This window comes from Mus musculus, chromosome 18 (genome assembly GCF_000001635.26).
Source record: "Mus musculus strain C57BL/6J chromosome 18, GRCm38.p6 C57BL/6J".
In the NCBI taxonomy this organism is placed as follows: Eukaryota; Metazoa; Chordata; class Mammalia; order Rodentia; family Muridae; genus Mus; species Mus musculus.
This window is the reverse complement of record NC_000084.6, coordinates 60,692,331-60,718,371: the sequence shown is the minus strand read 5'-3', so window position 1 is coordinate 60,718,371 and position 26,041 is coordinate 60,692,331. Positions and strand designations below refer to the sequence as shown.

Sequence of the window (26,041 nt, the reverse complement as noted above, 5' to 3'; positions counted from 1 at the left end):
AGGAAGAAGATGAGAAGACAGCTAGCTGCATGAACTGCACTGAGCTGGGCGAGGCCCCCTGGTGTATGGAGCAGGCGCCCTGCTTCTGGGCTTACTCTTGCTCTGTGAAATCAGAGCTTGCCCCAGCTAGGTTCCAGGCCTGCCCAAAGATGAGCTCTGCAGTGCTGAGTGAACTAAGCTGTTGTCCATGTTGTGAGGATCACTGTGAGCGTGTTAAGGAGGCAACGGGGTCGAATGCTAATAGCAGAGGACAGCTCAGCGCAGGGTGCCACGCTGCCTCTCAGCCCGCTTCGTGTTCATAAGCCTGAGAGATAGGATGTAATCGCTTTGGCTTATAGGTAGGAAACTGAGGCATCGAATAGTTAAGTAAATTGTCCAGGATTGCACAGCTCCTGGGTGATGCGGCCTGATGTGATCTGGAGCCCGCAGGTTTCTGAAGGTTTCTTAATGTAGGACTCTGGGTTCATGCTTGGACTTGGGACATCTGCTCTGAGTTCTCTGGTATTTTTGCGTTTACAGTGTATGTCCGTGTATATTATTTTTATTTTGTATTGAGTGTGTGGGAGTGCTAATGGGGGCTAGAAGAGAGTGTTGGATCCCCAGGAGCTGGAGTTACAGGATACTGTGAGCTCCCTCCCGTGGGTAGGTGGAGGGAAGGAATTCAGGTCCCCGGGAAGAGCTGGTCACTGCTGAACTGGCTCTCCTTTTCCCAAAGAACATTTTTTTTTCTTTCGTGGGAAAACTGTTAGGAGAGTAGTGTTCCTTGCTGCACACACAGTGTCCCCCATTATCAGTGACCCCCCACCACCGCAGCAGCGCAGTGTTACAGCTCTTAAGTCTGTGCCTAGCCCCAGTTTCATTTACAGCAGGGCTCACTCCTGATGCTACACTTTCTGTGGGTTGGGGCACGTGTGTAAGGCTAGGATTTCAGCATTGCACAGAGCCTCTCACTGGGGAAGAAGAGTCAGCTACACTCTGCCAGTCAGCCTCCCAGTCCTCACTCAACCTCTGCCAGCCACTCACAGTTTTAAAATGTGCACTTTTCCTTTTTTATCTGAAAATGCTGTCCGATTCCCATCAGGGCCCTTGACCCTCAGATGCCCGGGGCCATGAACTGCATTATTAACAAGCAGGAGGGCTGCTAATGGGACAGACTGAGGCCAGTGATACACACTTGAGCTCACTACCTCCTCTTCTGTAAGGGCTAGATGGATGGTATGGGCAGGACCATTAGGAACAACTCCCCCACCCCCCATGTCCCTGGGCGTGCACTTTGTGTTCCCGTGTTGACATGGTGTAGGGTCAGGCCTGGCCACAGCTGTGGCTGTAGATAGCCTTTATCATTGGTAAGTGAGATGCTGGTCACATGAGCCTTCCTGGCTCTGTTGGGTCACCTACCCTTTCCTCCACTGGTCTCTGGCACTGCAGGGAGTCCTGGAAAGCATCACATAGTTCCTTTTCTCTAGCTTGCTGCCCATGCCCTTCCTTCTTCCATGCTTGGCTCCTCCTCCTTCAGGTCTGCTCAAGTACCACTGACCCCACGAAGCCTTCCTCTTTCCTCCCCGTCTCTATAGAGGCTGAACGCTGCTCACTTCTAGATGTCACGTTTCTCTCCCACCAGCCATGCTTGCTTGCCCCCTGGCATCGCAGATGTCTGCTTTCTGGTAGGCAGCTTCTTTCCCTACTGAAGCCTCCTCTAACAGGCAGGAAGCTCAGAGAAGGGCAGTGTATGCACCGAGTCACAGCACATCATAGCACAGGTTGGACCAACTCCTTATTGCATGACGAAGCAACATGAAAATCACCAGAGATGCCAGTGTTAACATGGGTTTGTGTGACAGTTCCTAACCTGTATGTAAAAATATTTAACAAAAATAAGGATATTCATACAGATTGTTTCAATTGTGTATGTGCCAAGGGGCTGGGGAGGTAGCCCAGCCAGCAAGGTGTACGCATCTGAGTTCCCTCCTAACAGTTCACGAAGAAAAGGAGCATGTGCTTGCAATCCCAGCACTGGGGAGGTGGAAACAGGCAGGTCCCTCAGGTTCATTGGTCAGGCAGCCTAGACTACCTGGTGAGTTCCAGGCCAATAAGAGATCTTACGTCAGAAAAAAGACATTATCTGAAGAATGACACCCGAGGTCTCCTAGCTTCTACACACACACACACACACACACACACACACACTTGCATCTGCACCCCACATCCCAAGTCCGTTCCAGATGTTTGTGTCCTACATTCTCTGTTTGCCTAGGATCCTCTTGTCACATTAGGATTTCCTGTTTGTTTGTTTGTTTGTTTTTTACAATTTGTTTGTCTTGAGACAAGGCCTAGCTATATAGCCTTGGTGGACTTGAACTCACTACATGTAGTGGTCATCCCACCATGTCCTCTTGATGCTAAGATTTCACATGTGCCACCATGCCTGGCTTGCAATTATGGTTTTGAGAGTCTACCCCCATCTTGGCACTTGCTATTATAAGCTGCACTGAGATTTGGATTCTTGTAGAGAATTTTTTTTTTTTTAAAGTATGTGTTTCTTTTTTATTTAAAAAAAAAATCCACTCCGTGTTTGTTTTATGGTGTGTATGTGTGTGATAGTGTGTGACACAGGCCTGTTCATGCCAGAGCATCCGTGTGGCGGTCAGAGAACAACTTTCCACAGTTGGCCCTCATCTGCCGTCTTTCATTTTTTTGTGGCAGGGACTCTCTGGTTGTTGCTGCTGTTTTGCTGCATCCTCGAGGAGAGCTGGCACACAAACTTCCTGGCGCTTCTCCTGCCTCCCACTGTGACGTAGGGGTGCTGAGGTTACAGCTCCTACTGCCTCTGCCTTCTTATGTGGGCTGTAGGGATCCAAGTCAGGTGTGCTTGTCAGGCACTCCAGTGCACTGAGCCATCTCGCTGGTCCTTCGTAGGAGCTTTAAGTTTGTAAACAAAATGATGGCTTTCTTTTTGGAATTGTATGCGAGTTTTAAATTTTTATTTAAAGATTTTATGGTTTCATTATGGGTGTGGGTGTTTTACCTGTATGTATGCCTTTGTACCACATGCATACCTGGTGCCACAGAGAGGCAGAAAGGGCATTGGAACCCCTGGAACTGACGTTACAGATGGTTGTGAGCTGCCGTGTGGGTGTTGAAAGTAGAGCACAGATCCTGTGGTGGTAGAGCAGCTGTGTTCTTAACTGCTGAGCCATCTTTGCAGCCCTTGAACTTTATTTTTCTATTTGTCCCTCCGTCTCCTTCCCCCATTCCCCACCCTGTCTTGCTCCTCCCATGGGGAAATCTGTACATGCTTCTTCAGTGATTACATCCAGGATGAATTCCTAGAAGTACTACTCTTGGCTGTCTGTCTGTCATGTGGTCCCATGCTGGGCCTAGGAGGAGCTTAGAGATCTTTACCCATAAGGCCAACCCCCAGAGTCTCAGTTCCCCATCCGGTGCCTCGGCCTAGTCTATCTCTCTTCTGTGATTTCTGGCATGGGGAGCTTCAGGCTAGCTCTGCAGGGGTGCCCCCATGTGAAGTCACTGTGGTTTTCATAGGGGCGGGGGAGGGGGAAGGAGGGTGGCGGCGTCCAGGCCTGCTGTGGGAACATGGGAATTGGAGCCTTTGCACAGTGTGTGTGGTCTTTGCTCACTCTTTCCAGAGAGAGAGATGGGTGTTCTGGCTTGGACAATCCTGGTGGGGCTCAGGCTGGGGAAAGAGCTAGAACCTAGCATTCTGGCTCTCTGAGTGGGTAAGGCCCAGAAGAGGTCCTTGCCTGTCCCATCAGTCCTCAGGTACCCACTGACCTAGTTTGCCAAGTATGTATGTGGGAAGGAGAGATTTCATGGTTGCATCTGGGCAAACCGCCCATTCCTGAGTGTCCTTGTATGAGGTCCCTTAGACACATTGGCTCCATCAACTCTCAGCCACACCCCAGCATGGAAGGACCCTCACAGGAGAGTTCACTGGTGCTTCAGAGGTAGTGACTTCCTGCAGGCTTTTGTACACAGCTCTGCCTTGGATTCCCGCTCTGGCTGCTTCTGTTATTGAAGGGGGTTGCTGGGGTCACTTAGAAGAAGGCTGGCTGGCTAAGGATGGAAAAGCAGGAGGTAGGAAGGTTAGTGCACAGGAGGATGTGTTGTTTGGTCCTGATACAGAATTCTACCTCTTCCTCCCCGGTCTTGGAATTGTGCAGTGTCATATTTTGATTCTGGATTTAAAAAAAAAAAGATACTGTATTTGTTTTTATTGTTTGTAAATTAGCCCACATGTGTGTATATGTGTCATGTACATGCCTTGTGTCTGTGGAAGCCAGAAAAGGTCACTGAGTTCCTTGGAACTGGAGTTTTAGATGGTGGAGAGCCTCCTCCATGTGGTGGTGGGAACTGCACCCAGGTCCTCTGCAAGAACAGCCAGTGCTCTTAACCCGAGAGCCATCTCACTAGCCCTACAGTTTTCTTGGCCTAGTCTTGGCCTAATAATAATGAAAGCCAACAGCTACCCTGATGGATGCTTCGTTACGTACATTCTTCATGATTCCTAGGCATTGCTGGCCTTCATTTTCCGACTCCTTATGCTACGGCTGTTCTTGTTGCTTGTTCTGTCTCCCACATGGCGAGACTGAGGTTCAGAGAGATAAAGGAGGACCAGGTCGGGTGGCAGGTCTTAAGTGTGAGCCCACCTTGTCAAGACCTGTATATCTGTGGTCAGTGTACTCTGAAAGCCCACTCTGACTCTCTGCTTTTCTCCCCAGCATCCCAGCCTTTACCCTGTGGGCCCAACGTGAGGAGTGTGAGGAGCGGCATGCGGCGCCCCCTGGCTGGTTCGGTGTCTTTTGACCTGCTGTTGACTGCTCCCAGGGGGCCCTGACGCCCTGGGGCACTTTTGCTCTGCACAGGACCACGCTGGGGTTTGCCATGGTGACATAAAGGGGTGTAGAGGAAGGAAGGAGCAAGACCAGCCTGTAGACTGTGCCCCTGGCTGGGCAAAAGGGCCAGGGGCCCGGAGCCTTCCCTCCACTGCCCTCGAACGCCTCACTTCCTAAGTCTCTGCATTTCTCAGTCAGTGGACAGCTTTTGGGACTCTTGTGTGAGGACTTTGGGGGACCAGGCCAGGCTGGGCCTCTGCTGATTGAGATCTTGGGATCCAGAATGCCTGCCCTGGCGTGCCTCCGGAGGCTGTGTCGGCACCTGTCCCCACAGGCTGTCCTGTTCCTGCTGTTCGTCTTCTGCCTGTTCAGCGTTTTTGTCTCTGCCTACTACCTATATGGTTGGAACCGGGGCCTTGAGCCCTCGGCAGATGCTTCCGAGTCTGACTGTGGGGACCCGCCACCTGTCGCCCCTAGCCGCCTCCTGCCAATCAAGCCCGTGCAGGCGGTTGCCCCTTCCCGAACAGACCCACTGGTGCTGGTATTTGTGGAGAGCCTTTATTCACAGCTGGGCCAGGAGGTGGTGGCAATCCTGGAATCCAGTCGCTTCAAATACCGGACAGAGATTGCACCGGGCAAGGGGGACATGCCCACACTCACAGACAAGGGCCGTGGCCGCTTCGCCCTCATCATCTACGAGAACATCCTCAAGTATGTCAACCTGGATGCCTGGAACCGGGAGCTGCTGGACAAGTACTGTGTGGCCTACGGCGTGGGCATCATTGGATTCTTCAAGGTACTCGGGAAGCAGGCTCCTGAGCAGTCCCCAGCCCTGCCCCTGCACTCGCTAGCTAAGCACAGATCAGTTCGCAGTGTCAAAAGAGTGCAGTGGTAGCACTTAGCTCCCTTGTCAGGAAGGGTAAATGGTTGCCTGCCTCCTGCTGGTGAAGGCTTACTAAGTATTTGGAGGCCCTGTCCGTGACTATGGGGCTCAGTGTACAGTAGGCCCTTGCCTGAAGGAGACTTGGGTCTGGGTGCAAGGCGGGAAAGGCACACTCTGCCCTGGCGGTCACCTCAGAGGATGGTCAAGGGAAGGACAAGAGGGTCAGGTTACTGGTGTGAAGCAGTTTGGTTTTCTAGCTGTGGGCTTCCTCCTGGAGACAGTGGAGGGTGGAGCTTGTGCAGAATGAACTAAATCAGAGCCGTTTTGCACAAAGAGGAAGGAGAAAGAAAACCCACTGTGTAGGCGAGGCACTGGTATGGGCTGTGAAGTTCCCTGAGCCGCCCGTGGCATGGGGTCATCGCTGAGCGCTCGCCATGGAGGGTCTGCCCTTGAGGAGGGTGTGGGAGTGATGGATATACGGTGATGCAAGATGAATGCAAGGCCAGCTAGAGACTGGCCTTGGGGGCTCTGGGGGACATTTGTTTACTGGACACTTCCAGAGTCCTGGGCCCTGTGCTAGGAACCCGTGCATAGAGGAATGAGTGGAAACAGGCAAGCCACAGCTGAGGTTTTAACATAGTAGGGATGGATGGAGTGGGTGTCTGGCTGCACAGAGGCTATGGAGGTGTGATCCATCTCTTAACGGAAGGGCACAGAGAAGGGTATGCAAGAGTGGGTGGTGGGGGCAATGCTGGACTCTGTGGGCAGCCAGGGACGTTGTCCCCCATGAAGTGGCCTGAAGGGGCTGGGAAGGGCAGAAGGCTGAAGGCAGCTATTGCATGGTGTGAGTACAGAGCCAGGGGTAGGATCCAGGCAGAAGGTCCCCATGTCCCAAGCCTCCCTGTGCATTGTTTCTTTGTTCAGTGCCGGGAGAGGCTGCTTTAGCCCAGGCTCCCCACAGCATGCTCTTTCATGCACTAATACAGCAGGAGGCTCTGCCACTGAAAAGGGAGAGTGAGTCAAAAAACCAAAGGCCCTTAGAAAGCCTGCAGCGGGGCGGCCCAGTGTGATTTGTTCCTCAGCCAGCTTGATCTCTTTCACAGAGCACCCTCTGGGGAGCACTGGCCTGGTTTACGGGCTTCACAGAAGCAGAAAGTTGGGCTGGCTCCATTGTCTCTGTGCTTTTTTTTCTTTTCCCCTGCTCTCTATACCCTTCCCTGCCACGAACTTCATTAAGGTTGACTCAGAGCCCCAGGCCTGAGAACCATCAGAACGGCAGACAGTTATTGAGAGCTCATTCAGTGCCATGTGCTGCCCGCCTGCTTCACACAAATGAACTTACCTCACACTGATAAGCCAATCTCCAAGGCAAGCAGAAGGTATGCTGATTTAAGAGAGGGGTAAACTGAGGCAGAGACAAGTTAAGAAATGTATCCGAGCTCACAAGTATTATCCAGGATTCGAGTCCAGAAAGCCCCAAGCCACATAGGCCTGGTCTTTCTGAGGTTTGAGTCCAGGAGTGAATTTGATTACTCAGTGGAGCTCTGTGCCAGAAACTCTGGGCTGTGTTCTAGACTCCAGGCCTGGAGCGTGGACATTGAGCATGCTTAAAACAACAGAGCTCAGACCCTATGTAATGCCAGCTCCGTGTTGAAGGTGAACATGGATGAGGCCCATTGAAAAGCAGGGACACACTCGGAGAGTCTCACCGGGGTCAGTGGCAAAAGCAGCTCCCCCTACTCGGTTGCCTCAAGTCAAGCAAGACTCCCAGATTTTGGGCTGAGGCTTGTGACTGTTCTGTTAGGATGTGCGCCTCCTGGTGGCTGAGGCGCATCACTGCTCTTTCTGCAGAGCCTGGCTTCGGTGCTGTACCTTAGACTTGTCAGATTCAAGGGCCTATGCCAGAGCTCAAGTTCCAGACTCTCAAGGCAGGGTGAGATCACAAGCTTAAAAGTCCAGCCTCTGGGCCAAGTCTTTCTGAAGCTCAGAAGCAGTGTGACCTTGGTCAGGATGTTCAGCTAATGGCACAAGTTTCAGCTCCTGAGGGCCAGTACCTGGAGTCGCTCTGTCAGTGGCAGCTGGGGTGGTGTGTCTACTCCCTGTGTAGTAAACACAGTGTCGTCCTTGGCCTGTGTCTCCGAGAAGTCCTTGAGGTGGGGGTGGGGTCGTCATCTGTGCCCGTTCCTAGCCCTGTTGTCTATCAGCCTCACAGAGAAGATGGGCACCCTGCATCCAGATACACCAGGGTTAGTGAAGGTGACGGACCGTTCAGTGCCCAGGACGTTGCTTTGCTTGCTCTGTCACATAGAGTAGGTAGGCACTTTGTTTTCAGATAACATGACAAAAAATTAAGTGGCTTTACCAGAGTGACATCGTTAGTATGCCACCCAGCCAAGATTTGACAACCCGGCTTACTGCTTCTAACTGGATGACCTCAGAGGCCACATAGGAGCAAACTGATTAGAGACTCAGAGAAGGGATGTAGGACTTCTCAGAGCAGATCGCCTGCTTATCAGGAAGTCAGTGCTCTGTCTCACTCCTCGCTCTGCCATTTCCTTACGCCATTTGGGGGAGTGGCTGTCTCCTTAGTGCTGAGGAGTAGGAAGGAGGTCTAGTCTAGATGGACCCTGTGACAGAGCCGGCATCTCCAGTGCCTCGGCCTTCCGTCCGTTCTCTTCCCTGGCTGGATCTCTTCCCGGCTGCCTGTGGTAGCTGTCGTGGCCTGGCCTCTTCCACAGTGGCTCCGCATCTAGACAAGCTATCAGCACCTCTCAGCAAGCTCAGGGCCAGGGCTTTGAAATGGGATCCCCGAGCTGCAGTGTCTCAGTGGCTTCCCGGGCCTGAGCAGTGGTAGACAGGGCCTGATCTGTCTCAGGCCCCCACGTAGGTTACACTCTGGGCCAGTGCTGACTTAGGGTGGGGAGGTCCTGGGAGCCCCGGGGAGGTTGCCTCTGTGGATGGGTCTCAAGTCTCTTGCTTCTCAGTACTGAAGCGGCCTCAGGACGGGGACTTGGCAGGCATTCCGTGCATCTGGAGATCCAGTGTGGTTCCTTATCTATCACAGTTTACAAAACCAGGCCCCTGCAGAGGCTTTGCAGGACTAGAAAACGCCTGACTGTTAAGATGAGTAACCAGCTCTCTCTGCACCAGGCACAAGCGACTGAAACCTACCGTGACTCTGTTCAGCGTGGGTCCAGGCCTGGTGCTCCCCCGGGCAGCCCCACAGGTGTCCTGTGGGTAGCCCTTCTTCCTTCTCCGGATGCTAGGAACCCATGACCTCGTTCACAACCCTCGCTAGCTCCAGGGACCTGGCTCTCCCTCCGTGGCCTTCCTGCCACTTTTCCTTTTTTGATCTCTCCGTGACTCCTCGCTGTTTCTTGATCCTGCTGTGCTCTCTCCTGCCTCAGGGCCTTTTCACTGACTATTCTTAGGACTTGACCTCTACCTCCTCCCAGTTGATCACTCATCCTTTAGCACGCTCCAGAGGCCCTTTCCCCAGGAGCTTCCTGAGCCAGCTGTCTGCCCAGCACGTGCTGGCCTACAGCTCTGGCCTCTTCCATGTGTGCACACCGTGTTTTACTCTTATTTCGTGGTTTCCATGGTTGTCCCTCCTTCCTGCTTGACTCTAAAGGGAGAGCCACATCTGCTTTTCTCAGTTTACACTCTGTTTCCTGTCTGTCTTTTTCCTCACTATATCTCATTAAATACTTAATGTCTGGTGCAGTACGTAGCTGCAGACTGATAATTAGCCCTGAAATGCACAGCTATCAGGTGTTAGGTATTGGCAGTTGTCTGTTCCTCTTTCATTGTTAAAAATAGTTACTTATCAAATAATTGTGTGTCCCTGTTGGGTGTCAGGGAGCCGAAGTAAGAAATCCAGCTTTGTTCTCATGTAGCTTATGCTGGAAGGAGGGAGGCTCTGAACCCAGTGCAGCAGCCGAGGCTTTGCCATGATCTTAGGGAGGCCGCTGGAGGAAGCAGGTACATGTGTTGGCTTTTGAAGCATAAATAGGAGTTTACCAGTCCCAGGGGAGATCATTGAACCAGTGTAGGGACAAGAGCACCACATTTAGAGGCAGATGTTCAGAAGGGTGAGGGAGAGCATGATGGAATGGTGAGACCAGGAAGAGGAGATGATGTATGGGGCGTGGGGGTAGCAGCAAATCCCAGGGGGGAAGGGGAGGTGGTAAAGACTGTATTGCTCTCAGTGGTGACTAGTGGGCAGGAGAGCTGCCTTTCCCTGTGGGAGGGTGGCCTTCTCATCAGGTATATGTATATGTGTGTCTGTGGGTGTGTCTGTCTGCATGTGTCTGTGTATGTCTGTGTGTATCTGTTTGTCTGTATGTGCATCTGTGTACATGTGTCTGCATGTCTTATGTGTACCTGTATCTATTTGTGCACGTGTGTGTTATGTATATATGTCTGTATATCTCTGTGTGTATGTATTCAGGAATATGGTAGCTCTTGTGAAGTTGTAAATATTGTTGATGTTACTGTTATCAACTGTGCCTGACAGCTGTTCTACCCCACACTGCTGTAGGCCAATGAGAACAGCCTGCTGAGTGCACAGCTCAAAGGCTTCCCTCTCTTCCTGCATTCGAACCTGGGCTTGAAAGACTGCAGCATCAACCCCAAGTCACCACTGCTCTATGTGACACGGCCCAGTGAGGTAGAGAAAGGCGTGCTGCCCGGAGAGGATTGGACTGTGTTCCAGTCCAACCATTCTACCTACGAACCAGTGCTGTTGGCCAAGACACGCTCCTCCGAATCCATCCCACACCTGGGTGCTGATGCTGGCCTGCATGCTGCGCTGCACGCTACTGTGGTCCAGGACCTGGGTCTCCACGATGGCATCCAGCGTGTGCTCTTTGGCAACAACCTCAACTTTTGGCTGCATAAGCTTGTCTTCGTGGATGCTGTGGCCTTCCTCACGGGGAAGCGCCTCTCACTGCCTTTGGACCGATACATCCTGGTGGATATTGATGACATTTTTGTGGGCAAGGAGGGCACACGCATGAAGGTGGAGGATGTGAAGGTAAGGAGAGACTTAGAGTGCGTCATGGAGCCACGCCCATCTGTGCCTCCTGTGCTGTTATTCGCAGACCTGTTGATCCCCACTTCAGCCAATTGCTGTCTTACTATGTACAAGAGGCATCTAACATTTTGTTGAAGTATTAAATATGAAAGGATTTTGCATGTGTATTCTGGAATTCAGGAGGAAGAGACCCAGGCAGAAACAAAAATGAATCTGGCAAGGGTTGTAATTGGCCTTTTAACCCAGATGTGATTTTTTTTTTTTTTTTTTTTTTAGAGACAGAGTTTCTCTGTATAGCCCTGGCTGTCCTGGAACTTACTTTGTAGACCAGGTTGGCCTCGAACCCAGAAATCCACCTGCCTCTGCCTCCCGAGTGCTGGGATTGAAGGCGTGGGCCACCACCGCCTGGCTGGGATTTTTAACTCTTAAAAAAAAATGTTTGCTATTGTCAAAACTCCCACACGATTCTTCAGAATAAGACCCCAAGTCACTCACATGCAGTGTGTTTTAAAAGCTGTATGCCGATAGTGGGATGCTTATGTTAAAATCTGAAACAATCTATCAAATTGTTTGCGTAGGCTCTTTGTAAACACAGGGCTGCACACACACGTTCTTTGCTATCACCAAAAAAGAAGCCTGCTAGAGGCCATTGTAAGATGCAGTTGTCTGCAGTCATCTGTCTTCCTGGAGACTGCAGAGGAGACAGCATGCTGGTGTAAGGGCACCAGTGTAGGTTGCCACCACAGAGGGCAAACATAACAATGAAGCAGATGGGAATAGAACAGGGGATTGAGTCCCCGAGCTGCTGCCTGCTGACCGGCTGTCCCCTCTCAGGAGATTAACAGGACTAGGGGTGTATTAGCCCCAGACACAGACCTCTTTGATGCTACAAGAGGCTTCAGACAGTGTGGCAGGCACTTTCTCTGTGCAGTGCAGAGCCATTGGTGCTGTCTTCCTGAACCTGAAACCTCTGGCAGGGCTGGCCCAAGGTCTGGAAGGAAGGGTCCACTGGGGTTGTGACCCTGCTCAGAAGTGAACTCTGCAAAGAGGGGCGTGGTGGATGATCTTGGGGAGTGAAGACCCAATTTTAGTCACCTAGTCCCAGTGTGACTAGGTGACTTGGAGATGTCCCAACCTGTCACTGAGCCTAAAGAAAGGAGGAGTGCCAGGGAGGGCCTCGGACTGTTTTCTGCACTAGGCTTACATAGTGGGGGCTGACCTTGGTGAGGGAGGGGCGTGTCCACATGGTCAGGATCATGGTCAGACTCCTTCCTCCCCTACTCCCACAGCAGGCTTGGGCAGTGTTGATTTGTTTTTATGGACAACGCCACTACTGACTTTCTCTAGTGCTCTCCTGTTGGGGCTTTTAAGTTCATTCCAGTTGAGCCTTCCTGCCAACGCCATCATGCAATGCCCTTACCAGCCAGCAGTTGGCAGTGTAGTTCTGGCTGCGCAGTATCGTTTAGCTAGGGTTTGGTGAATGCCGGGTTCTGTGCTCAGCTGCCTGCCATCGTTGGATCTTCACAGCAGAGGGAGCCGAGGGATGAGTGCCATCTTATGAGGAGGCCACTGTGGCTCAGAGAGATGGAGAGGCTTGCTCAAGACAACATGGCTGGATCATGTGTCTGTCAGGCAGTGACTGACCTCTGTCAGATGCCCGAGGTAACAGTGCTGTCTGAAAGCAGGCTCTTGCAGGCATCGAAGCCCTACGAGCAGTACAGTCCTAACCCAGAGGTCAGCCCCTCCCATGGACTAGCAGGGTGCTAGATGCGTTCACACGGGGCGACATTGGCACACAGAGCACATAGAGCACGTCCTTGGAAGGGTCAGGATCCTTTGATATAGTCTTGCGTTCCTCTGAGGAAGAGAAATCCTTCATGTGAAGATATTGCTGCCTGTGGTATCAGTAACTTCACCGTAAGCTCTCCTCTTCATGACTTTGCTACCACAAATCAGGCAGTGTCACAGGCCAAGTCTCACTTCTCCGAAGAGCCCCGTGAGGACAGAGATGGTCTGGTCCCCTTTGCGATTAAGGCCTAGAGAAGTTCAAGAGCTTCCCTGGCACGTGTTGCTGAGCCAGGCGGGAGATAGAGTCCGGGGCAGGAGGTGGCATGGGGCTGGCTTCTTAGGTGTGCAGCCTGTGTTTCCCTCAAGGCTTTGGCTGAGACGATCCCTGTGTGGCTGAGCCCTGCCGGCATCTGCTTCATGTTGAAGGGCCCAACCTTTGCATCTCGTGGCCATGCTGAAAATGAAACCCCGGGCCTCAGGTGTGAAGTGAAGCAGATGCTACATCACAGAGCTAGACACCGGCCCCGTGGTGGGTCCTGTGAGTCCTGTGGGTGGTCCTGTTATAGAGCAGGATACCCCGCAGTGCTCAGTGGGCAGACTCTGGCCTCCTGACCTCCCCTCACTGCTGCCTCTCCTCTGTCTGTCCTAGGCCCTGTTTGATACACAGAATGAACTCCGCACACATATTCCAAACTTCACCTTCAACCTGGGCTACTCAGGGAAATTCTTCCACACAGGTACGTGGTGGACTGCCCCTACAACCACACAACCTCTCGGGCTTCTCCCAAACTGCCCCTTAGGTTGTTGTTACAAGAGCACCAGATAGACACTGGGTTAAGGGAAGGGTGACTCCAGAATTCATGGTCCATAAGAGAGATCCAAGCAGAGGGCATTTGGGGACACTTAACAGCAATAAGGTTTGCATATGGCCTGGTGGCCTGGGTAACCCTAGGTGACGTATCTTCCTTCTTTCTCCTCACCCTTACCTTTCAAAGTGATTTTTCACTTAATAAAAGATAAGAATTGAGTTTTATAACATCCTTATTTACTGTGTGTACACATATGTTTGTATTCATGTGTCACAACATGTGTGGAGGTCAGAGGACAGCTTGGGGGTTGGTTTTCTTTCACTGTGGTTCCTGGGGATTAAACTCAGGTTGTCAGGCTTGGTCATTTCATTGCTGACGTGGCACTGCTGAGCTTTTTCAGTGGGCATGTTATAGAAGTACATAGTGCAGAAATGGAAAGCACAAATGGCTGTCCCCACCCCCAGCATGGCCGCCCTTATCCTGTGTTTTGTTTGTAGGACCGAGGTTGAGGGTTCTTCCAAGTTCTTTACATGCTGGACAAATGAAAGGGAACCAGCTCTTAACTGATAGTCTGCAGTCCTCAGTGAGGTTAGCCTCTCAAGTTCTAGCGAGGGCCATCATGGTCAGCAGTAGGTAGAGGCTGAAAATGTGCACAGAGGCCCAAAGGTACCTAGGGTGCTATGGTGGTGTCTGCACTTCTGTGTTCTTAGCCCCGAGCAGATCAGAGGTGGTTGTAGTTGTACCTCTGAGCCAGAGGTTTAAGCATCCTGTATCCACGCAGAACTTGTATAGGTTAGTGGGTGAGAAGGTATATATGGCCCAGTTTGGACCCTTGGAATAGGATGAGAGTAGGCATATGAGAGACAGAAGAAACTCTTGGCATTGCTGACTTCAAACACCAAGAGCCCACAGAGGAGATGATGTGGCCAAGCTACTTACTGAGGGAAGGGCAGTCTAGAGTAGGCTTGTGTTTCCCCTGGGCCAAAGCTTAGTTGACTCTTCCATACAGCTCCTAGGTGGTCCATGGCTGAGTATTCCCCCTGCAGTCAGGGGCCAGGTTGGAGGCTGTGTGGCCAGCCAGCCATGCTGAACGCTCTGTGCTGCTGCCATAGGTACGGATGCTGAGGATGCTGGCGACGATCTGCTGTTGTCCTATGTGAAAGAGTTCTGGTGGTTCCCCCACATGTGGAGCCATATGCAACCCCACCTCTTCCACAACCAATCTGTGCTGGCAGAGCAGATGGCCCTGAACAAGAAGTTCGCTGTCGTGAGTAAGATTCCCTATGGGACAGAACTGGAGGGGAGCAGGGGCTGGGCAGGGATTTGTTGGCCTCTCAGTGCTGTTGCGGTCCAGTTTGATAGATCTGTTTCTGTGCCAGGGCGGGGGGGGGGGGGTGAGCTGCCACTGTCCCCTAGACACTGCCAAGAGGGCAGCCCCACTTTATAAACACAAAACTAAAGTTCATGGGGCCTGATGGTACATGCCTGGAATCCCAGCATTTGGGAGGCAGAGGCAGGAGGATCAGTTATGGCCAGCCTGGTCTACATGAGACCCTGTCTCAAAACAAAGCAATAACAAAATCCGAAAACCCAAATAAAAGCAACTGAGGCTCAGGAGGTCACCTCGGGACTCACACTGAGGCCTGTTCATTTCCTGGGCCCAAACACATGTAGAAGAAGAACCTGTGGGGACTGGCAGAGGTACTTACGGCAAGAGCGTGTCAGAAGACGAGCTTGGGCCACACTAGCCAGCCGAGGCAGGAGACGGCAGGGACGTGAGTCCTCTGGGCTAGGTTCCAGGTGTATGTCCTGAATCAGAGTCAGGAGACCTGTGGTCTAGGCTTGTATCTGCCAGTCACTCTTGAGAGTCCACCCCCTCCCTCCCATGTCAGGCCTCAGTTTTCTCATCTGCACCTATGGGCTTAGATAGACCACATGCCCTGTCATCCTAGCCGTTGGTTTTTTTCTTGTGTTCTAAAAAATGAGAAACAAGATGCAAAGGGAAAGACTCCCGTTCTCATCCTGTACGGCCATCCCCTCTGCAGGAGCACGGCATCCCCACAGATATGGGCTATGCGGTGGCGCCCCACCACTCCGGTGTGTACCCTGTGCACGTGCAGCTGTATGAGGCCTGGAAGCAAGTGTGGGGCATCCGTGTGACCAGCACAGAGGAGTACCCACATCTGAAGCCGGCCCGGTACCGCCGTGGCTTTATCCACAATGGCATCATGGCAAGTGGCTGGGAAGGGCACGGTGGGCACTGTCAATACAGGGTAGGAGGCGTGGCTGCAGTTGTCTGGCCTACGGGTTTGGGGCCAGTTTCTGCTGCTGTTCTGCCTCAGAGGCTCCGTCATGGGGAGGGCAGATTGCCAGCCCTTAGCTTCTGTGACAGGACTAGGAAAGCTTGCTCGCTTGTTAAAAATGTATTTTTATTTTAAGTGTGTGTATGTGTGTGTGTGTGTGTGTGTGTGTGTGTGTATGCATGTGTGTGTATGCATGTGTGCGTGTGTGTGCACCTGTGGGCAGGAGTGCAGATACCTGCAGGGGTCAGAGGTATCAGATCCCCTGGCATGTGATCTGATTACAGGTGGCTGTGAGGTACCCGATGTGGGTGCTGGGGATCAAGAGAAGGTCCTCTGGAAGCACAATAAATGCTCTTCATCACTGAGCCATCCTTCCAGCCATGGAGAGTATTATTGGAAGGGGGTTTAATGAGGGTCAGGGCTCTATCACAGTTACTTGCATGTTCAAATAATCCTCTTGAATCTTTGCTGTGTGTCTGTCCCTTTTCTAGAGGCTCGGAGACACAGAAGTGAAAAACCCAGACAAGTCTCTGACCTCATAGACCCGACACTTCTGTAGACAGAGAGACAGACAAGGTGGTCCCAAGTGTGGAAAGCCTGCAGTTGGAAGATGATGAGAGTACCTTGGAGAGAGCCAAGCCGGGAAGGGATGCAGTAACTTCCTGGGTTGAGCTATGCAGCAGAGGCCAGAGGGAAAGCATCCTAGGCGGAGGAAGTAGGGAGTGTAAGGGCGCCAGGGCAGAGTGTGCGTGAGGGCATTGCTTGAGGCAGATGCAGTGGGGGTCAGAGAGGTGATGGGCCAGGTGCAAGGCTGGCCAGCGATGAACTTGTGCCTTAAGCAGAAGATGGAAAGGTTTTGAATGGAGCATGGTCTAGTCCATATTGACTTACCTGTTGGGAGGGGCAGAGTGTGTAAGGTACAAAATGGAAGCAGGAGGACCAGCCAGGAGTCAGCATCAGGTCTCCACACGAGAGAGGTGGTGGTGCTTTGGTCTCAGTGAAAGACTCCTATACACTGTCGCATAGGAGTAGAAGGAAGAAGATGTAGAAGGTAGAGGTGAGTTGGATTTAGTGTCTAGGAAAAAAGGAGAGACCAGGGTGACTTGGTATCATGGCTTGAGACACTAGAATGATACATTGCTGCCAGCTGAGAAGGTGTAGGAAGGCAGGGCTTCTGTCTGTCTGTCCACCTGCCCACCCATCCAGCCACACCTGCCTCTGTAGTACCTGCAACTTGTATTTTATTAAAAACATTTTATATCTATCCTATTTGTGTGTGTGTGTGTTTGTGCTTGTGTGTGTGTGTGTGTGTGTGTGTGTGTGCGTGTGTGTGCGCATGTATGTTTGTGTGTGTAGGCCAGAGGTCAGACAATGTATCCGAGTCACTTCTCTTCCTCCACCAGCGGGATTGAGCTGAGGTCGTCAGACTTGGTGACCAGCACCCTGACCTGCAGAAGGTTCTTGCTGCCTCCACCTCCTTTTTAAATTTTTATTTATTTCTCTATTTTATTTATTAAAGACTTATTTATTTTATGTATGTGAGTACACTGTAGCTGTCTTCAGACATTCAGACACACCAAAAGAGGGCATTAGCTCTCATTACAGATGGTTGTGAGCCACCATGTGGTTTCTGGGAATTGAACTCAGGACCTCTGGAAGAACAGTCAATGCTCTTAGTCGCTGAGCCCTCTCTCCAGCCCCTTCATTTTTTATTTTAAGGCAGGGTCTTATAGCCCGTGCTGGTGCTGGGATTCACATTAACTTTGGGCATGAGGTAGTTATGCTCATTCCCTGTTCTCAGAACCTGGTTTCCAGAAGGAAGACAGACAGCATGGGGTTACCTGAGCTCATAGCTACTAGTTTAAGTAGCTGAGGCTCTGACATTACCTGCAGTGCTGTGTTAGAGGGTCAAAGACCCTCACTGCAAATGGTCCAAGTTTCTAGAAACTTTTATGCTACTTTTGGGCCTGTTTATTTTGTGTAGAGAATAGCAGCAAAGGATAAGGCAAGGACGATGGTTCACCTGGGTGGCACTGCAGGCTGTAGAGCCCTTGGGAAGAAGGACTCCCAGGAGTAGGGACTGGGTGGCCTTAGAGGAGAGCATCTCCCTGAGGAGGCCCCAGCCCTTCTCCTGAGGAAGCAGCCTTCCTTTCTTGACCATGACTGGAGATACCATGGCCTCTCTCGTGCTTCTTCTCAGGTCCTCCCTCGGCAGACCTGTGGCCTCTTTACACACACCATCTTCTACAACGAGTACCCTGGAGGCTCCAGTGAGCTGGACAAGATCATCAATGGGGGCGAGCTCTTCCTCACTGTGCTCCTCAATCCTGTGAGTGCTCTACAGCCCAGGGCTGGTAGGAGGAGGGGTATTGACCTAGGAGGCTTCCCAGACAGGGAAGAGTGGACAGGCTGGCATGGGGACCTGGCAGCCAGGAGGTCCACTGTTTACTTGTGGTTCTGGTGTCCTCTGCAGTGTGACACAGATGGAAAAACCACTGGTAGTCCTCTTGGGTAATTATGAATTCTTATAGCAATGTTAACACTTTTAGCTCAGGTTTTCTTCTGATTCTTTGTGTGTGTGTGTGTGTGTGTGTGTGTGTGTGTGTGCGCACACATATACATGCACATCTTACACATTTCACTCGAAGCTTCCTGGGTCCCTCTTTTCTGATTTGTAAGTGGAACGAAGTCTTCTTACTCTAACGATATGAAATAAGCCGTGTGTGCATTACCCTCCAGCCTCATGATCTGCATACCTCTCAGATTCTGTGTACACCCCTGTGATGATTCACAAAACAATACAGATAGCTCCTGCCCCAGGCCACCTTCCTACCCTAGGGCTGTAATGGTAGCAGTCAGTTAGGGCTGAACTGAACGCAGCCCAATGTCCCACAGTTTGTTGATAGTCCCTGTGTACCTTGCCCTGGGTGTCAATGGCCAGTAACAGGTGGGGGTAAGGGTGGCCTAGAAGCTGACCCTGTCCCCCCTCCCCCTCCCTTCCCTGGAACAGATCAGCATCTTCATGACACACTTATCCAACTATGGAAATGACCGCCTGGGACTATACACCTTCAAGCACCTGGTGCGCTTCCTGCACTCCTGGACCAACCTGAGGCTGCAGACTCTGCCCCCCGTGCAGCTGGCCCAGAAGTACTTTCAGATCTTTTCTGAGGAGAAGGACCCGCTTTGGCAGGTGGGCAGAGTGGACAGGTGCCTTGCTACCACAGCATGCCCTTCTGTGGCATGGGCTTCAGGCATGGGCTCAGGGCTAAGGCATCACAGTTGATACTCCCTCAGGAGTGTGGGCAGTGTATGCACATACTGTATATGCCCCCTGCCCCACCCATAAACGTGTGCATACACATTCATACACAGCCAAAGAACTGGCGTGAGACTCATGCATGCAAAGTCTAGAGAGTGTCTGCCCAACAAGTGACCACTCATGTCTTCTCCTTCAGCTGGTAAAGGGGCTGAGGGAAGGCTTAGGACAGTCCTTGGGGAAATCTATACCAGGACGACTAAACACTGGAAGCGGAAGCTAGGCTCGGGCCAGGGATCCACACACCTACCCGTGGGCCAAGTCTGGTTTGTGGTCTGTCTCAGTAAAGAAAGCTTTGTTGGCACCCAGTCACACTTCTTGTGTGTCGGTCTGTGCCATCTTTGTGTCAGTGCATCAGAGACCAGAAGAGTACTGTAAGCCTACCATGTTTACGAAACACTTCCCAGGAGGGCAAGTTTGCTGAACCCTGGGTTCAGGCATAGCTTACACAGTTAAAGTCAACAAGTCCTTATGAGTTCCTGTTAGTGATGAGCACAGAGCTGGCCATTGCCGGGCTCGCTGGAATTATAGCATTAACCAGAAATGCTTCCTTGTCTGTCACAGAGTGGCATCTGGAGGTGAGGATGTGGCCAGAGCGCAGGGTAGCTAAGAGTCATGTAAGTGTGGTGTGTGGTCATGCACGCCTCTAATACCAGCACTTGGGGGCAGAGTCAGGTAGATCTTCATGAATTTGAGTCGGAGCTGGTCTGCAGAGTGACTTCCAGGCCAGCCAGGTTTATATAATGAGACCCTGGTTTAAAACAAACCAGCAGATATGCCCACATATGGAGGGAGCTCACTCATGGGCCTCAGGCCTCCCTCACACTCTCTCCTTTGCTGTTTTAGGATCCCTGTGAGGACAAACGCCACAAGGACATCTGGTCTAAGGAGAAGACATGTGACCGCTTCCCAAAGCTTCTTATCATTGGCCCCCAGAAAACAGGCAGGTCTCTCGACCCTTGACCCAGCTTCCCCCACTTCTGTTATCTCAGCCACAGGATTCTGGAGACCACCTTGCTCAGGTCTCAATCATATATATATATATATTCTGTCTCTTTTTTCCAGAAATGGGAGCAATGTGGGGACGAGTATGAATTGCCTGTCACTGTAGGGGTGGGAAGCAGAGGAGACGTGGCATTTATTTTGAACCACAGCCTCAGAGAACACCCACCATGTCCTCTTAGGAGTCTCTGAGACAAGCCAGGAAGGATCCCTAAATCACCTACTCCGCAGATTTAATAAGTGCCAGACAAAAGTGGGTCAGTGCAAAGAGGACTGTGATCAATTAGTCATGTCTGTCAGAAAGGAGTGCAGACAGACGGAGATGCTAAACATTTGCTGTCCACTCTGAGGCTCCCCGAAGTTAAGAGACTTTCTGTAACATGGTTGGGAAGTGTGATGGTTCCAGCTCTTAAGACCTGACTTCTATGACCCAGAAGCTTATATTGATCATCACCAAACGTCAGTCTGTCTCTCTGTGTGTGCTGGCTACACAGACGCCCAGAGAATGAAGAAAGGTCCTCTCAAAGAGGAGGAAGGGACCATGACAGGGAGGCACCAGCGAGAAGGGATAGCAGTCCTGGGCTTCCTGGTTTCTAGAGATTTTGATGTCACAGGCATGGTGTCACAGGCCTGTAAGCCCCAGCACTCAGAACGCTGAGGCAGGAGGACCATAAGTTTAACATAGCCTGAGTTATATAACAGGACCCCACCCCGTCAGAAAGCAAAGCCAGCAAACAAAAGCAGCAATAAAGTAGAGGATAAGAGCTTCCCAAGGACAGACCTGGAGGGCTGTGCTCCTGTCTCAGGCTGTTCCAAGGTTCCATGTGGACAGAGGCCCAGAGCTAGGAAAGACCAGTAGGAAGCACCTGATGCTGAGACTCTGAGGGGACAATAATTAGCTGGGCTTGGAGTGTAGTAGTGAGAAAGACTCTGAGGTCAAGTTATTGTTTTGTGATGAAGATGCTGTACTAGATTAATGATATCTGGAAGGTTATAGGACATAACTGTGTATAGATCTTACAGTCTGCACTTAGTGTATCCTTTATTACACTCATGAGGGAGCTAAGACTCCAGACGGGAAGGGGTTTTCCCAGGCCTTCCCAGTGAATATGGAAGACAGGCCCAGAGCCTGTTGTTGTCTTGTTGTTGGGGGTTGGGCTGAGGTCTCAGCTGCCCTCCCCTCTCGTAGGCACCACGGCCCTCTACCTGTTCCTGGGCATGCACCCGGACCTCAGCAGCAACTACCCCAGCTCCGAGACCTTCGAGGAGATCCAGTTTTTTAACGGCCACAACTATCACAAAGGCATCGACTGGTAAGTGGCCTTCTGTCCCCAGCCGGGCAGGGAGGCCATCGTGGAGCCAGCTGGAGTGTCCAGTGTGGCCACAGCAGGAAGCAGCTGGGACTTGCTCACACTCGGCTGAGATTCCTATAAACAGGGACAAGGCACAGTGAGTCATGGTGCAACAGAGTTGTGACAAACAGAACACTGGATGAGGAAGCCCTTTGTCCAGGGTCAGCGCTAGCTGCCAGCCTCTCTCTGACTGCCATAGAGTCGTCAGGGAGTGGAGGTCACACCCATGTGGCAGCAGGGTGAGAATCCAGGTGTTCTTACTGCCTGTTTCTGTGTGGCCAGCTGAGGGAGAGGAGTCTCTGTGGGCTTTGAGGACTCTCTGGGCTCGGTAGAATCCCAGTTCCCATCAGAACTTCCAAAGAGGGCACTGTGCAGGGGTTCCCACGGGCTGGTGTGACTCCCCAGCCTTCCTTTCCTCTTTGTATTTTTTCCCTGTCCTTGCCTCTGTAAGCCCCATGAGCACACACTCTACCATTATGCATTATTAGTTAATGGGCTCCCTGCGTGCAGGGACTATGGGCCTGTATTTGCCTTTTGCTATATTTCCCACATTGTGTCCTTTCATTTACCATATCATCTGTCCATGTTTATCAATCCTTCAGTCTATATTTTTAACAAGTGTGTCCTCCTACCTAAAGCCTTGTGGACAGATGTATTAGTGCGAGCCAGTGTGTTTAGAGAAAGGAAATGTGGATGAACAATCCTTGCTGCAGCGCACCTCCCTCCCGCCTGGGCTGCAGCGTCCCCAGCTGCACACCCCACGCTTAGGAAAGGAGTCCTGTGTTTTGTGAGCTTTCTTAGGTCAGGTATTACAGATGAAGAAAGTCTAAAATAAGAGATGGTGACTTCTTGACCCCACTCCCAAGACTTGCTTCTATAGGTAGCTCTGGGGTGGGATGTGAAGGTCTGATAGGTCCTAGGGGGTGTGTTTAAAGGTCACCACTGAAGAAATGTGCACTTTTTAACTAGGTTGTGCTTTGTTTCCCTCTTGGTATCATAGAAATGATCTGTACCATTTGGGTGGAGGTGGGGCCTAAGATGGAAAGCTGGGCTCACGCACAGCCGTCCAAAGTGAGTGGCCTGAGTGGCAGACAGTGACTGGGAAACACTGTCATAAGTTCAGAAGCGGACCCTCTTCCTGGACTTGCCCTTTTTGGGTGGGAGTCACTTTGAGCCTAGCTTGTCCCGAGAGACAGAGAAGTCGGGGCCACGGGATCATCTGTGCAGCCGCAGAGCTTCCCTCCTACAGCCCACATCACACACTTTAGAATCTCCAGACTTTTGACTCCATGACACCCACTGAGAAGAAGCGAATCTGGGATAGGAGACTGCCAAGTGGCAGCTCTTCCCAGAGTCCCGCTCAGAGCCAAGTCCTTGCTGGCTGGGGCAGTGTAGCTTGCCTTGCTTGATTTTGAGGAAAATCCACCTACAGTGACCGTCACCCTGTTGCCCTGTATTCCTGGGGCCTCTGGCTTAGGAGCCGTTGGTCTTGAGCCGTGTCTCTGGGCTTCCTGCAGGTACATGGAGTTCTTCCCTATTCCCTCCAACACCACCTCGGACTTCTACTTTGAGAAAAGTGCCAACTACTTTGATTCAGAAGTGGCACCACGGCGGGCAGCTGCACTGTTGCCCAAGGCCAAGATCCTCAGCATCCTCATCAACCCAGCCGACCGGGCTTATTCCTGGTACCAGGTGAGGCGCTGGGGCTGAGTCACCGAGGTGGGGTGGGCTCTGTCTGGTTACTCAAGCAACACGGAGCAAGAACCACTGTGCTGGGCCCTGGGCACATCGCCTGGGGTGTGAAGGGTGACAGTGGTCTTGCCACGGTGCTGCTTCTGGCCTGGTAATGGTGACAGGCACAATTGATGTTGAATGCCGGCCACCATCTGTCTACCCATGTTCTCCAGGCTTCACATGGGTCCTGCCTTGGACTCTGATGGCCGTAAGAGTAGAGGGTGAGTAGACTTAGAGGCAGCCTAGATTATCCGTGCTGTGGTTTCCTACCCATAATGGGAGCGGGGACTCAGGCCAGGATGAATCCCTCCTAGGGGGTCTAAGAAGGCCGCTCCCACCTGGCCTGCAGTACGAGGTCCAGACAGAGGTCTTCTTGTTGCCGTTCCTGCTGTGTCTCTGCCTGGCTTGACTTCTGCGTGCACTCCGCTGGGCTCATGGGAATGCTTCTCACCCTGGCATGGGGCCAGAAGCAGGTTTCCCTCTCCTGTCTTCTCGCTCTCTCTTGGGAGTGTGCCACACGGTCAGGCTCTGTGATTAAGTGGCCTTGGTGCCTGAGGCTACTTCCTGGCCATCTGCATCAAGCCATGAGACTGGGTCTGACCTTCATGCTGTGGAACACCTGGGCCTCAGCCTATTGTTACCTGGGAGGTACATACTGTCCTGGCTGGAGAGGTTTTTTCCCTCTTAGTCACTCGTAGTGGCTCTGCCACCTTCTGAATCTAATCACCAAATGCTGCAGTGGCTGCTGCCTGGGCCCCTGTGAATCCTGTGTAGTGTGCAGGGCTCCGCTCTCCTCTCCTGGTCCCTCAGAACTCCCATGCTTAGCTGTGATGGCAGGGAGCCCTCTTTTTCTCGTTCTCCAGGATGCTGGTTTTTACTTTGTCTTGCCTTTCCTGGGGTCTTTGTCTTTATGGGAACGCCACAGTGCAGCAGGAAGCTTCTCTTTCATCTGTGCGTTCACCTGCTCCAACAAAGCAGGGGCGGCTAGTGGGCAGCTCATGTGCGGACATGTAGGGATTGAGGGTGCTGTCATGGGTCCAGTCAGTGAGGTCTGGTACCTGTGACAAGCAGTGTGTTGCTGCCTCCCTTGAACTCCACAGCAGTTTTCTAGAAAGCAGACAAGGGTGTGTGTGTGTGTGTGTGTGTGTGTGTACGCATGCGTCTGTCCTTTACATAGGTCTTATGTGGTAGTATAGTAGAGTTCTCTAAAGGAACAGAACCTATTGGGTTGGCTTACATGATAGACTCTGAATCGTCTAGTCTGCATAATCTAGTAGTGACTGTCTCACACTGGAGTGGCTGAGAACTCAACAATCCCAGTGTGCCACCGAAGGCCTGCAGGATTCACGGAGAGCTGCTGGTCTTCACTTGACATTTGGAAGCTGGAAGAATTCTGATATGAGGGAAGGACCGCAGAATAGTGACAGTAGGCAAATGTGCCAGTGAGAGTCAAGACAGACATGTGGAAGCCAAGCTCTGTCCCTCCCCTTCTTTCTATCCACCAGAGACCTTGTCCACGTTGCGGTGGGGTGGGTCTTCCCACCTTAGATAACCCTTTCCTTGTGGCTTACCTGTTAGTTGATTATAGATTATGTCAAGTTGACAACCAAGATTCACCATCTCAGCCGGCATTTTGGACACAGATCTTGTAAACCTAAGGCCTTACTTATTCTCTTTCCTGTCCATGATCAGGGGAGTAAGTGCCATAAGGAGAAAGAGGCTGCTCCATTCTGGGAGGGTTTAAGAAAGTTCTAGGAAGAGAGGAAGGGAGCTGGTCTGTCTTCAAAAAGTCAGGAGGAGGGCTGGTGAGATGGCTCAGTGGGTAAGAGTACCCGACTGCTCTTCCGAAGGTCCAGAGTTCAAATCCCAGCAACCACATGGTGGCTCACAGCCATCCGTAACAAGATCTGACTCCCTCTTCTGGTGTGTCTGAAGACAGCTACAGTGTACTTACATATAATAAGTAAATCTTTAAAAAAAAAAGTCAGGAGGAACAGAGGTTATTATATATATTTATTTGCATTATTACCCAGCCTGCCCTGCCTTGAGCTGTGTGTGACCCTCAGTGGTGAGCAGGGTCAGTTATCATGGGCAAGTCCCTAGCCTCTGGCCTCTGATTGGTTGATGACTTACAGCATTACAGGTTGGTCAGCCTAGCATTTCCCCTTCTATGAATTCTGTCAGTCCATCTAGTGTCTATCAAGGACTGTCCTGTTCTCTCTTTCTTTCTTTCTTTCTTTCTTTCTTTCTTTCTTTCTTTCTTTCTTTCTTTCTTTCTTTCTTTCTTTCTCTCTCTCTCTCTCTCTCTCTCTCTCTCTCTCTTTCTTTCTTTCTTTCTTTTTTTTCGAGACAGGGTTTCTCTGTGTAGCCCTGGATGTCCTGGAACTCACTCTGTAGACCAGGCTGGCCTCAAACTCAGAAATCCACCTGCCTCTGCCTCCCGAGTACTGGGATTAAAGGTGTGTGCCACCACGCCCGGCTTGTCCTGTCCTTCCTAAGAGGCAGCACTCTGTCTCAGCATGGGCAGGGCACTTTCAATGCAGGGCTTGGATCTGGTATTTCCATCTAGCTGGCATTTGAGAATATGGTTGCATTATTTATCAATAGATGCATTCTATATGTAGCAGCTGACTCTAGTTTTCCATTTTATAGAGGTTTTCTTGTTATTTGGGTTTAGTAACTTGTAAGAAGGAAAAGTGAGGCCTGGGGCTGGGGTTTAGTTGGTAGAATGTTTGCCTAGATGTACAAGGTCTGAGTGTGATCTCTACACTGCACAAAACTAGATGTGGTGACACATGCTTGTAATCTTAGCAGTGAATCAGAAGTTCAAGGTCTCTGGGCCATTCTCAAATATATACACAGTGAATTTGAGACCAGCGTGGACTATGTGAGACTGTCTTGAGGGATGGGGGCTTGGGGGGGGGGGGCAGGGAGTCACTGTATTGATGTTGGTACTTGCTGGT

At 51.5% G+C, this 26,041-nt stretch overlaps 1 protein-coding gene across 11 annotated transcripts in view; it reads left to right on the top strand.

Annotated features, from left to right (window-relative positions):
• Positions 1-26,041, top strand: part of Ndst1 (N-deacetylase/N-sulfotransferase (heparan glucosaminyl) 1) — a 64,542-nt gene that overhangs the window by 30,664 nt on the left and 7,837 nt on the right. For 9 of the 11 annotated variants that reach the window (XM_030250341.1, NM_008306.5, NM_001348100.1 and 6 more), the window contains exons 2-11: positions 4,740-5,649; positions 10,277-10,771; positions 13,209-13,296; positions 14,481-14,635; positions 15,414-15,599; positions 17,872-18,000; positions 18,682-18,864; positions 19,837-19,933; positions 21,182-21,305; positions 22,862-23,036. In XM_030250341.1, the coding sequence (XP_030106201.1) occupies positions 5,137-5,649; positions 10,277-10,771; positions 13,209-13,296; positions 14,481-14,635; positions 15,414-15,599; positions 17,872-18,000; positions 18,682-18,864; positions 19,837-19,933; positions 21,182-21,305; positions 22,862-23,036 (2,145 nt within the window). In that variant the 5' untranslated portion in view covers positions 4,740-5,136. Of the gene's footprint in view, positions 1-4,739; positions 5,650-10,276; positions 10,772-13,208; positions 13,297-14,480; positions 14,640-15,413; positions 15,600-16,162; positions 16,939-17,871; positions 18,001-18,681; positions 18,865-19,836; positions 19,934-21,181; positions 21,306-22,861; positions 23,037-26,041 lie in introns of those variants that run through there. The other 2 variants (XM_006525673.2, NM_001348146.1) reach the window with 2 other exon arrangements.